General features: G+C 29.8%; 2 protein-coding genes across 3 annotated transcripts; both read right to left on the bottom strand.

The window, feature by feature from the left end:
• Nucleotides 1-3634: 3634 nt before the first annotated feature.
• LOC114162644 (uncharacterized) lies at nt 3635-6084 on the bottom strand. 2 transcript variants are annotated; one of them, XM_028046601.2, is made up of 4 exons: nt 4567-6084; nt 4396-4491; nt 4116-4220; nt 3635-4013 (listed from the first exon to the last, which is right to left on the bottom strand). In XM_028046601.2, exons 1-3 carry the CDS (start codon nt 5233-5235, stop codon nt 4125-4127), a joined length of 861 nt encoding a protein of 286 aa, XP_027902402.2. In that variant the 5' UTR covers nt 5236-6084; the 3' UTR covers nt 3635-4013; nt 4116-4124. The 2 variants fall into 2 exon arrangements, with proteins under 2 accessions (XP_027902402.2, XP_027902401.2); XM_028046600.2 differs by having other exon boundaries at nt 4116-4183; nt 4567-6076.
• Nucleotides 6085-6788: 704 nt separating this feature from the next.
• On the bottom strand, nt 6789-8828 carry LOC114162513 (uncharacterized). Its single transcript, XM_028046431.2, has 4 exons — nt 8038-8828; nt 7750-7845; nt 7606-7673; nt 6789-7474 (listed from the first exon to the last, which is right to left on the bottom strand). The coding sequence occupies exons 1-4, from the start codon at nt 8662-8664 to the stop codon at nt 7357-7359; spliced, it is 909 nt and encodes a 302-aa protein (XP_027902232.1). The 5' UTR covers nt 8665-8828; the 3' UTR covers nt 6789-7356.
• Between the last annotated feature and the right edge of the window lie 3100 nt (nt 8829-11928).

Below are 11928 nucleotides of genomic sequence, written 5' to 3'. Positions count from 1 at the left end.
TGTGAAAGTGCATAAGGGGTGACAGAGTAGTTTGACTGAAGGAAATGGCAGAATGAGATGATGAAATTTGTTTGGAGGATTTTGATTTGATGGTGTGGTGAGTTGAGAAAGGAAAAGGAGAGAGAGAAGAGAGAATTGTGATTCCATTCCATGTCTGTTGGCGGTCAAAGGAGACAAGAAAGGACACATCTACATCTGTATCTGTATCTACGTGTGTCTGGTTTAGATGTTCTTCTAAGGTATTGCATTTGTATTGTTGCAGTATATGCTAGTCCTCACTTCACTTCTTACACTTTCAACATTCAAACATGTATTATTTTATAGATAAATATATCATCTTTTTGTTTATTAGTTTTATAGAGATAGAAGAACTAAATCGATGAAATGTTTCTTGTAACGCTTGAGAACTAAGTTTTGAAAAATGCAAAAAGTAAAATTAATTGTTTGTGTATAATAAATAGAAAAATACTTTTAAAAGGCAAAATATTGGGACAATCTGTTTTTTTTTTTTTTTCACTTTCTTGGCAATTTAGGAGAAAGTATTTTTCTTCCATAGTGAGACTTGAACACACTTTTCTTTTCTAATTAAAAATAATGTAAAATTTTCTGTATTTTATTATTTTTTAACTTTTCTATATACTGTATATTGTCATTGATTGCACTGCTTGTTTTCATTGACCAGGAAAGAAACTAATTGAGAAGGAGACTAGAGTATAACAGAGTAAATAAATAGTGAAGGAAATGCCAAATTTGGTGTTTTATTTTATTTATAAATATAAATGATAATATGTTAATAAGTGATAATAATATAATGTTATTAAGTTAATATATAAAATAAATTTATATTTATAAAGTGAAATGAATAGAAAAATTAATTATTATTGAATAAAAAAAAAGAAAAATAATTTTATAGAAAATAAATAAAAAGTTAATAAATAATTATATTATAAAATATATAATAAACATTATGAAATGCGAATACAAAGAGAAAATTCAATTTATATATTATTATAGATATATTTTAAAATATTGATACTTTAATACTGATATTATCCTATTTTATTATTTCAATTGTAAGTGAGAAAAAAAAAACTCTTGATCATAAAATTCCAGGATTGACTCTCAAATGTTAAATAACTAATTCTAATTATACAAAGTATTTAATTTTTTGTCTTTATTATATTTGATATGTAAAATATATACAAGTTTAAGGGAATAAACCAATGTTGATGTCGAAATTTAATATATTGCTATTTTACGTATATAATTTTATAAATATAGATATTTTGATAATTTTATTATTCAGTAAATTATACTCTATGCATATATTTAATTATTAACGAATTGAAATTGAAACCTATCCTTCTACTAGTATAAATAATAGCATTTTCTCACTGCAACAAATTCAGAATGTAATTATTTATTATAAGTTATCAACTATATTATTTATGCAATAAATTACTACAGTATGGTTCATAATGTTTCTCATTTATCTCTTTACATCACATCAATCATCTTATCTCGTGTCTTATCTTATGTGTCTTTTACCAACATTAATGTTATTTCATATAAACTTATTCTCCGAATACAACACAAGACGATATTGTAAAAAGTACTTCTTGTCCACACAATAATGTAAGGTATAATTACTTTACCCACTCGTAAAGACAATTAATTTTTAATGGTATAAAATAAAATATGTGTATAATTTACCAGTGTAAAATGTTCAAACTTAATTAATTATCCACATAAGTGCATAAATTAACTATTATAAAAATACAAAAACTTAATTATTCTTTGAATTCCGTTCCTTAAAATTCAGTTGTATTAACACGGAGCTGTGAAATATTTAACTTTCATATCATTTGTTTTGCATTTAACTACATTTTGAAGTAGTACCCTCAAATACCAAGTATTACGTGAAAATTCATTTTAGAATAAGTGTTAAATTAGTTCATAATCAATTAATCGTGTTTTTTAGCAAATAAACACAGTGTTGCTTACATTGTGTGAAACAGAAGTATTTTTTACACGAGTAAGTCCCATATTAAAAATACTTTTAATTTATAAAAAAAAAATACAAAAGATGAAATACACATGTGTGAACTCAGCTAATATAAAAGTTACTTTTCTCGATTTCTAAATTTCAAGTAAATGATGCACATCTAATATATAAATTATTTCTACCAAATTTAGAAAAATCAAGTGAAGAATGCACATTTTAAGCTCTAGACAAATCTAAACATGCATTATATCTAAACTTAACACTTTCTGTATATTTAAAAAGGAAATCAACAATGACTAAATTAATTAATTCTAACATTTTAAAAAATTATTCAACTGAATGGGTCAACTTACCTAACCTAAGTTGAAAAATGATTATGTAAAGTTTTCAAAATAAGTTAACTAACTCCACTAAGCTTTGAAACAAAGGCGAACTAAAAAATAAAAAAAGGAGAAAGATCACAACACCCAAAAACCCATGACAGAACCAAAAAGTAATATAAAAAATAATTATCAGTCATACCTAAAAGACCTTCTGGTACAGTTAGAATTTCTTATAGATTAAATTCCTGTAATTTATAATGGTTATATTATATCGTTGCTGGCCAAAAAAAAACTTATAATGCTTATAAATAATGTCTGTTTGATATTATAAACTCATATATAATGAGACCAATTAGTATTCATTATATTCCTTATTTGTTACATTGACTAAATAAAGTTGAGCTCATACTTATATGATTCTTAAAGTTTTCTCTTGCTTAAACCATCACTGCTTACGCTGTTGTCTCAACAATCAAATCAATATTTGAGCAAGTTGAACCTCAAGGGAGAGAACTAACTTATCACTTCACCTAAAATTTAACCACAACTATCTCTTTTCAAAATAAACATTCTCAACTCAAAATAAGCTTCTTTAATTAGTACAATTTATTCAAATTCTCCAACTCTACTTAAACTAAATATTTAACATCATAAATAATTAAACATTTCAAAAATCAATCCACACTAAAATAATTAAAAATATGAACCAAATTCCAAAACAAACATTCTCAATCTAAACTGAAGTTTTACACAAGTTAAATAAAATAATTTGTCTTACCTTTAAATCATGTGTTCTTTATCAACACTACTAAGAACAAAAAAAAAAAGAAAAAGAGTTATGAAAAGTCTTTAACTTGTTCACAGAAGTCCCAACCTGCTATAAAAAAGTCCAGTTTAAGAACCAACCATGTCAATATAGATATAGAGTAGAACACATTAATCTTAGATCCAGCACGCAAAAGACTAACTATACACCTCCTAACAAAAGAATAAAAAATAGAAAGTAGGGATATGATAAAGAAAAACACTTTTAAAAAAAGTTCACCTAAATTTCACTAGATTTTCGGTAATGTAATCTAAATAAAAAGAAAAAAAAAATCTTTATCTTTATTTCTCTCTGTCCCTCATCCTCTCTCTTCTTTCTCAAGTCATTCTCTCTTCTCTTCTACTGTTTTGTCTCTCAACATTCTTTAATTTTACGAGTATATTTTTGACCTGAACCTGTATAACTTACTTTATCCTAAAACATAATTTTTAAATAAGAGAATTTTAGTCGAAGTAATTAAAATTCTTGATTTAATAAAAATTCTTTAAAATCCTCAAATATGTTACACCAGCATACTATTCATTGATTAATACAGATCATGGCTATCAAACCCTACTTTTGTTTTCTTACAAACATTACATTGTTCTCGTATGTTCCACGGAATCTAATAAACTTTCCTATTGTCGAAAATTCAAAACAAGACAAAAATAATGTAATTTTTTTATGCAGAACAATATCATTAAATGGACTAACAAAGAATAATCAGACAAAAATATGAACTTCATAGAGCTAAAAATATACTCAAGGAATCCCCTGTAAAAATTTAATGATGATGCGGTTGAATTCTACAGGCTTTTCAATTTGAGGCACGTGTGCTGCTTCCTTTATCAATTCTAATTTTACATCTTCACCTATCACCCTGCAATACACATCAATTTCTCTTCCATTTCATTTCAACTCATTCCATTAAAACTACATTTCTAAATGGAAAAAAAAAAATGGAGTTAGAAATTTAACATACTCTTTAAGTTCATGCGCCAATCGCACCGGAAAAATCCGGTCTTCTTCCCCCCACACTATAAGAACTTCCTGAGAACATGATATCACCAACATCAATCCAGCCACACTAACAACCCAATCAAATACAAATTATTTAAATAAAATTATGAATTCAATCAAAAACCGACATCAACAGTACCTACAGACATAGAATTGTGTTTGGCATAAAGTGAAACGCTAATTCATTTCGTATGTAGAAATTGAAATCGAAAAAGAGCTAAGGAAATGAAAAGTGTGATTGCCTGTTTAAGAGGTGAAACGTTAGAGATTTCTTCCCTGCCGACAGAGATCCCTCTAAGAATCTCCAATTTTCTCTCCTTGTTCTCTCCATACAATTCCTAGAAACAATAAAAGGAAAATGCAGAAACGAAAGGTATAAAAAAAAATGAGAATGAAGAGGGAGAGAGAGATACATGGATGAAGACATTGAGGATAAAATCAGGGACATGTGGAGGCTTGTAGATGGAGAGGGACATCAACTGGCGCATGTGGTGGGGGGAAGAAGGAAACATGAGATCGTCGATGTTGCTCAATTGAGAACTTCGGAGCATTTCTAGGTTGCTACTGGCGGTCATGTTAATGCCGGAGCTGGCAATGACCACTTTCTTGACCCTCCCTTCCCCCAACATCTTGGCCAGATTGTAAGCCACCAAACCTCCATAGCTGGTTCCCACCACGTTCAACGTCTCCACCTCCAACTTATCGAGAAGCGCCCCCACCGACTTCGCCTGAAACAACTCGCTCCTCTCGCTGGAAATGGTGGTGGAGCCTCCGAAGAAAACGAGGTCCGGAACGTAGAGGTTGAAGTGTGGGGCCAGGGATTTGACTTGTCTGCGCCACTGCCACGTGGCCACGGGCCCAAAGCCGTGGATTAGAACCAGAGAGGGCTTCTGGGCCGTTTTGTGTCTTGGGCCCCAGAAGTGCATGGTGGTCTGGTCGTCGAGGACGAGGGCCTGCGACCAGAGGCCCGCCCCGGTGAAGCAGCGTCGGATGTACTTGTTGTACACGCAGGCGAAGTTGAATGAGGAAGGCATGTTGATGAATTTGGTCGGTTCCTCCCTCGTCCGAGATTTCATTGCCATTTATATTAGTTCAAGATTGTGTGCCTGATACATCTTTTTTTTTTTTATTCTCCTTCCTCGTGGCTCCGCTTCATTTTCGGATAACCGTCTTTTCCTCTCCCTTCCTTTCCCGTCAAAATAATCTTCGGAGATCTTTCCCTACCCACTTACTTGTTCCGGATACTTTACCTTGCTCATTCTTCCCTCCACTGTTCTAATTCCGCAACTCAACACTTGAACCAAATCATAATTTTGTAACAATAACATTCAATTCCGACAGCAATTTATTTTTATCATTTTTTAGAAGTTAACTTAGCTTTTTTCCCCTTATATTATTCATTTTATTTTCATTCTTTTATTTATTTATATATATATATATATATATTAAACTTATAATTTTGTGATTTTATTTTTAAAAAAATCACGTAAAATCATTTAAAATGTGAACCGAAGTGAATGGTTGTATTTGTTGCATGTATTCGTGTAAAAATTTTACGTGCGAAAAGAAAATACAAACTTTCATTTATTTTCTCTGCGAATGGTAATTAATCGCCCTAAATCAAGATAAACGTAGGCATATGTATTATTATTCTTACATGAGAAGTGAGATCAGATGAAAACTAATAGAATGCTCGATAACTTTGCTTCCATAAAAGTATTCTGATTTTTTTTTTCTCTTTTAGTTTGATGACTGTCATGTCATTGCCATAATAATACTAATTTTTAATTGAAAAAATTGGTTACCCCCATATTAATATCAACTTCTAATTATTGAAAATAAAATATCAAAATAGAATATGGACATACAGAGAAAACTCGCAAAATATGAATAAGTAAATATATTTTCGCAATTAAAATTTTGAAACGTCTAATAATCACTATTAAAAAAAAAACTCATTTCTTGTAAATTATATTTTTAAAAAAAATTATAAAAAAATTTATAAATTTGTTATTAAATTATTATAATAAATTGTTATCAATTTTTAAAAAATTATTTTTGTATAAAATATTTCTCACAAAATTTTGTAAAATGTATTTACGAATTTTATAATTTTGTATAAAATAGTTATTTACCTGTCAATTGAAATTTACAGGAAAAAAATGACAATTTTTTTTTGTTATAATATGAAAAATTATTATAGTAAATGAAATGACAGATAATGTGAGACATCATACTACTAAGTCACATTATGCTAAAAAGTCAATTAATCATCTGTAAAATTTCTAATATATAACTCCTCTCAATAATAGCATGTTTATAGTATGAAATAAATAAAAAAATCATTATCATTATTATTTTAGTTTTCTCGTAAATGACATGTTTTTTTTATTCTATTTCTTATGAATAATATTTTCTTAATTTTAATTTTAGATACCATTATAAAGTTTATAACTGTGATAACATCTAAAAAAGACAACTTAAAACTAAAAGAAAAAAATTAAGTAAAGGAAAATATTTTTGGACTACTAACTTTTGATAATTTTTTCTTATAAGCTTAAGTGACATCTTTTAAGTAATTTTTTATTTTTTCATTTTTTATATTTTAAAATCATTTAGAATATGACATCTCATATTATAAAAGAAAGTTATTAAAATTTAATAGTCAAAATAACATTGTACATGAGTAAAACCACACAAGATATATTACTCAAAAGTTATTTCGATCATCGAAGCACGGTCCAAACTTTTTCTCCAAATGCCTAAATCTATGATTCATTAACACGATTGATTGTTTCTCTCCATAATTTAGTAGTGAAGCCACGAGGTGAACAAATAACTGCGTGACACTCCTTGAGAAGTATGAGTTTGTACAAATACTAGATTTTTTTTTTATCTAAAATAAAGATATTAAAATATTAGTAACCAAAAAGTTGTCCTAATGATTTTGAAGGAAATTATTTTAAAAATCAATATATTTCCATGCGTAATAATTTGTGAATAGACATAAAAATTATTGTAACGCTTTTAAAGTATTTTAGTTAATAATAGAAAGTGTTAAAAATAAAACTTAATCCTAGTTTATATATTTTAATTAAATACCATATTATGTCTGAAAAAACATAATGGTATAATTAATTATTAAAATTGAAGTAGACAAAGCATGGATTTAATGTACTTTGCAGTGGTAATGAAAAAATTACTCAAGAATGCGCTTGCAAAAAATTAAGGAGAATTTTGTTGAATTCTCTTGGCTTCTCCATTTGAGGCACATGGGATGCCTCCTTAATCAACTCCAATCGAGCCTTCTTACCGATTATCCTGCAATATGTTAATTAAAATACCACAATTAGCTTCAGAGACAGAATATCTCACCTTTTAACAATCTACTGATTGAAATTGGAACAAGAGAAGAAGAAAAAATTGAAGTAAAAGAAGCAAAAAATTCATACTCTTTCAGTTCGTGCGCCATTTGCACCGGAAATATTTGGTCTTGTTCCCCCCACACAATGAGAACCTCCTGAGTGTAACTAATATAGATCACAATCGAATATAGGTGTGTGAACTCTAAGCATATCAATATACACCATGCTTACTTGTTCAAGAGGTGAAAGTGTTGTAGTATCATCCTTTCCGATCGTTAATCCTTTCAGAAGCTCCTTTTTCTCCTTCCGATTATCGCTGTATAGTTTCTACAAAGCGTCAAAACGTAAATATAAAAAAATTATTTTCATAGGAATTGAACTGAGATGAGATTGGTTGGCGTGGATTGTTAAGTTACAGTGATTGATCGGTGTTGTTGGTTGGAAAGCAGAAGAAAATTGTTTGAGAAGAGAGAGAGAGAGAGAGAGAGAGAGAGAGAGAGAGAGAGAGAGAAAAGTTACATGTAAGAAGTCGTTGAGAAAAAAATGGGGGAGGAATTGCGGAGATTTGTTGATGGAGAGCGACATCAGTTTTCGCAGTTGTTGTGGTGTGGAAGGTAACATGAGGTCTTCTATTTTCTCCAATTCAGCCCTCTGCACCAAAGCCACGTTGTTGCTCCTTTTCATGTTAACACCGGAGCTAGCAATAACCACTTTCTCAACCCTCTCTTCCCCGAACATCTTCGCCAAATTGTAAGCCACCATGCCGCCATAGCTCGTTCCCACCACCTGAAACTTCTCCACCTTCAGTTTATCTAGAAGCTTCCCCACCGACGCTGCCTGAAACGTTTCGCTCCTTTCGCTCGATGTGCTGCTGGACCCTCCGAAGAATATCAGGTCCGGAACGTACACGTTGAAGTGAGGGGCCAAGAATTGGACCTGTTGGCGCCACTGCCATATGGCCGCAGGCCCAAACCCGTGGATCAGAACCACGGCAGGCTTTTGGGCCGTTCGATTGGTGGGGGCCCAGAAGTGAACCGTGGTTTGGTGATCGACGTCCAGCGTGTACGAGGAGAGCCCCGCGGCCGTGAAGCAGCGGCGGAGGTAGAGGCCGTAGGCGGAGACGGGGCTCAGAAATGAGGGAAGCATCTTAAACTGAAAACTGGTACCTGGTGGTTGGCGATTGCAACTAAAAGTTAGTATTTATGGATTGGATTATGTGAGAGAAAGATTGTGCTGTGCTTTATTTTCTTTTCTCTGGTGGGTGTATGAGTATGTATGACTCAGCTTATTATTTATGAGACGGTAAACATATTAGGGTTCAGAGAAAAAAGAAGATGAGAGTTATTATGCTGTTATTTTGGACTGTAGAGAGGAAAATTTTACGAATGGGACGCGTTTCTTCTTGCTCGCATTGACTAAAAGAACATGTCGTTCTCGATGCGTGTTTCTTTATTGTAAACTACTTTCGCGATTATATCATTAACAATAATTATATTTGATATGCATGTACGATCCAAATCTTGAATTAACTATAATGATACGGGGAAAATGGTTTTTGGATCACGGAGACTGATTGCAAGCATGCGTGGAATAAATAAAAGATGAATTTTCAACTGGTTTTTTATTTTGCATGGAATTTGAGGTAAGTGTGATGAAAAGTAAGAAAAGAAAAAAGGTGAATGTTATAAGTAGTAAGTTATTTATTGAAAGATGAATGAATGTGAGAAAAGACCCCAGCCAGAAACTCCCTCACCAAACACCCGGATTTATAGCTCATTCAAATTGTGGTGGGCGCGTTTATTATGAGATCAAATTTTAGCAAAAACGTATTTTTTAAAACTGTTCAATTTAGTCCTCCACAAGGTCTTACTCACATTAAATATTTCAGAGGAGTAGTGAGCTGTCACTTAACTTCACAAAAGTAAAACTGAGTGCTAATTAATTCCCATCAACTAAAAATCTGACACCACACACCTTATTATAGGTACCGATTTTTTATATCTTTTATAAATATAAGAATATTTAGAGTGTGAAAAAGGTTATATACTCGATTTGAATAATATAGATGTACATAAATATCCTATTTAACATGGATACATGGACTTCACCAATAATTTTTGGGAGCCAAAATAATATACTTAAAATTTATATTTTTAATTATTTTTACTAATACAATAAATTAATATATAATTTAGTATAACTTTAACTAGAAAATAAATCAAACATATCTAAAATATTGTTATTTCAAATTTTTAAACTCATCAATAATTAAATCAGAACTAAAATTTTTAGTTATTTTTTTTCAACTTAAATATGAAAATATTTTCATAGAATTAATACGAAATTTCTCACCTTTAATTTGTTGAACATTAAGAAAAGACTCGTATAGTTGAATGATATAATCATCAGTATTATTTTTCAGGATATGTAAAGAAGTTGAATTTGTCTTCTTTTCATTTACACAAATAGCTTCCCCTTTATCACTTTTAAAAATGAATCTATTATTTTATTTTTCATCAATATTTATCACAATGTAATAAAAAATTAGAGTTCTTAAGAAAAGTTTAAAATAAAAAAAATAAGTTAGCACAATTTAATAAAAAATTGAGAGTTCCTAATAAAGAATCTATGATAATCAAGCAACAATTAAAAGTTGGTTATGAAACAACACATAGTACATTAACTATTAAAAAATATGCTAACTATTAAATAAATATTCCATGATCAAGTGAGACTAAGAAATTACCTTTTTTTTTTCTTCAATAATGGAAGAGAACAAATGAAACAAACGAAAGAAAAAATAATGATTGTGTGTCCAACTGTTTTTTCTTAAAAAAAACATGCGAGAATGAGAGAAAACTCAAAAAGACAATAAAAAAGAAAATAAATATATCTTAATAAATATTTTTTTTAATATATTTGATTTTATATTTTATTATTCATTATTATTAAATATTATGCTTTATTAAAAAAAACAAAAAGACACCTAATTTAATAACCACCAATTTTGAATATAAATTGCATATAATTTAAAAAATTTGAAAAAAAAATTAAATTTTTTAAATTACATATAATATAAAAAAATAATAAAAAACGGGAGCCATGACCACCTCCTGCCCTTTAGAAACTCCCTCATTGCATACATGAATTTAAAGGATTTAACAAGAATTATAAGTCAGTGAATATTATAGTATATATAAAATATAATTAATTACAATTAATGTTAAATCAGCTGGTGATTCTTTTATGAGATTCTCATTACTTTATTTAATGTTGATGTTTTTTTTCCTTATTAGCCAAGGTCCTTGCTACAACCAAGTTGCTTCTTGCTTCTCCAACATTTAACTTGGCTACATTATTATCTTAGACACTTTGAATCAATTCTAGTACTTATGTTTATCACGGTTCATGTTGGTTATCCCATACAAGTATGTTCAGTGAATTCCTTCACGTAGTCATGAATCCTTGCATCAATTGTTTTCTAAATGTTACTTGCAATTGTTGAGAATATAGACCTACATAAAACTTATCAGACCCAAACAAAACAAGATTTTTTGTGTATATGATTATATGATCTTCATAGAAAGATTTCTTTTTTATATTTTTGTCAATATTTTACAAATACTATTTGTCATTTTGAAGTTTTGAAGAAAGATAAATAAAATAGTAGTAAAACAGAAATAACAAACTTTATTAGGCATCTGCCACCAAAAGACAATAATCTATTGTCTAAGCAACTTGCTATCTACTTTATCCAACCCTTCCCGTCATAATTTTTTGTGTTCTTAGGTTGTCTAATATAGAAATTTCGAGATACTTTAAAGGAATTTTCATATAACTACAATTTAGAATCATAGAGAAATTTTTCATTACTTTCCTCTCTATATTCAATCATTTAAAATAATGATTTTATAAGAAAAGAAAAGGTTATACCCTTTCGTGCTCAAATTTGTATATAAAAATATCATGATAATCTCATTTTCATAATTTATATAAGTTAAAGAAAGTTAAAACATAAAAAAATGTTGACAAAGTTGTATGAAATATTTGATAGGATTTTCGAGTTTCACTTGATATGATGGTTACTATCGAAGACACTAAGACTTGGATCTTCGCACATGCTTTGAAATTCTCGTATATAAACCGTGAAAGGGTTGTACATATTTAAATATTTTTGTGCATTTCATTTTAGTTCCGTATCTGATAATTTTTTCTGTTCGAAAATTGAGAGGAGTGCAAGAGTAATAGAAGGGGAGTGCGAATAGCATGGACCTGTTTAATAAATAGATCAAAGAAGCCCGTATAGTGGCTGGGCCAGAAGAAGAATATAGTTTGCAGGCTATTTTCTCCTGCACCCCACAATTCTAGGAAAAGACATAACACCCACCCTTCACCATTATACACCACTGT

The sequence above is a fragment of the Vigna unguiculata genome, chromosome 9 (genome assembly GCF_037176805.1).
Source record: "Vigna unguiculata cultivar grain cowpea cultivar isolate G323 ecotype 2 chromosome 9, ASM3717680v1, whole genome shotgun sequence".
Taxonomy (NCBI): Eukaryota; Viridiplantae; Streptophyta; class Magnoliopsida; order Fabales; family Fabaceae; genus Vigna; species Vigna unguiculata.
This window is presented reverse-complemented; position numbering and strand designations above follow the sequence as displayed.

What these genes read in the sequence shown, in the direction of transcription:
- LOC114162644 (XM_028046600.2), bottom strand. Translation starts at nt 5,235, where the DNA reads ATGGCAATGAAATCTCGGACGAGGGAGGAACCGACCAAATTCATCAAC. An exon ending in ACGTTTCACCTCTTAAACAG is followed by an intron (nt 4,184 to 4,395) that starts GCAATCACACTT and finishes TCATGTTCTCAG; the next exon opens with GAAGTTCTTATAGTGTGGGG. An exon ending in TTGGCGCATGAACTTAAAGA is followed by an intron (nt 4,014 to 4,115) that starts GTATGTTAAATT and finishes TGTGTATTGCAG; the next exon opens with GGTGATAGGTGAAGATGTAA.
- LOC114162513 (XM_028046431.2), bottom strand. Translation starts at nt 8,664, where the DNA reads ATGCTTCCCTCATTTCTGAGCCCCGTCTCCGCCTACGGCCTCTACCTC. An exon ending in CACTTTCACCTCTTGAACAA is followed by an intron (nt 7,674 to 7,749) that starts GTAAGCATGGTG and finishes AGTTACACTCAG; the next exon opens with GAGGTTCTCATTGTGTGGGG. An exon ending in ATGGCGCACGAACTGAAAGA is followed by an intron (nt 7,475 to 7,605) that starts GTATGAATTTTT and finishes AACATATTGCAG; the next exon opens with GATAATCGGTAAGAAGGCTC.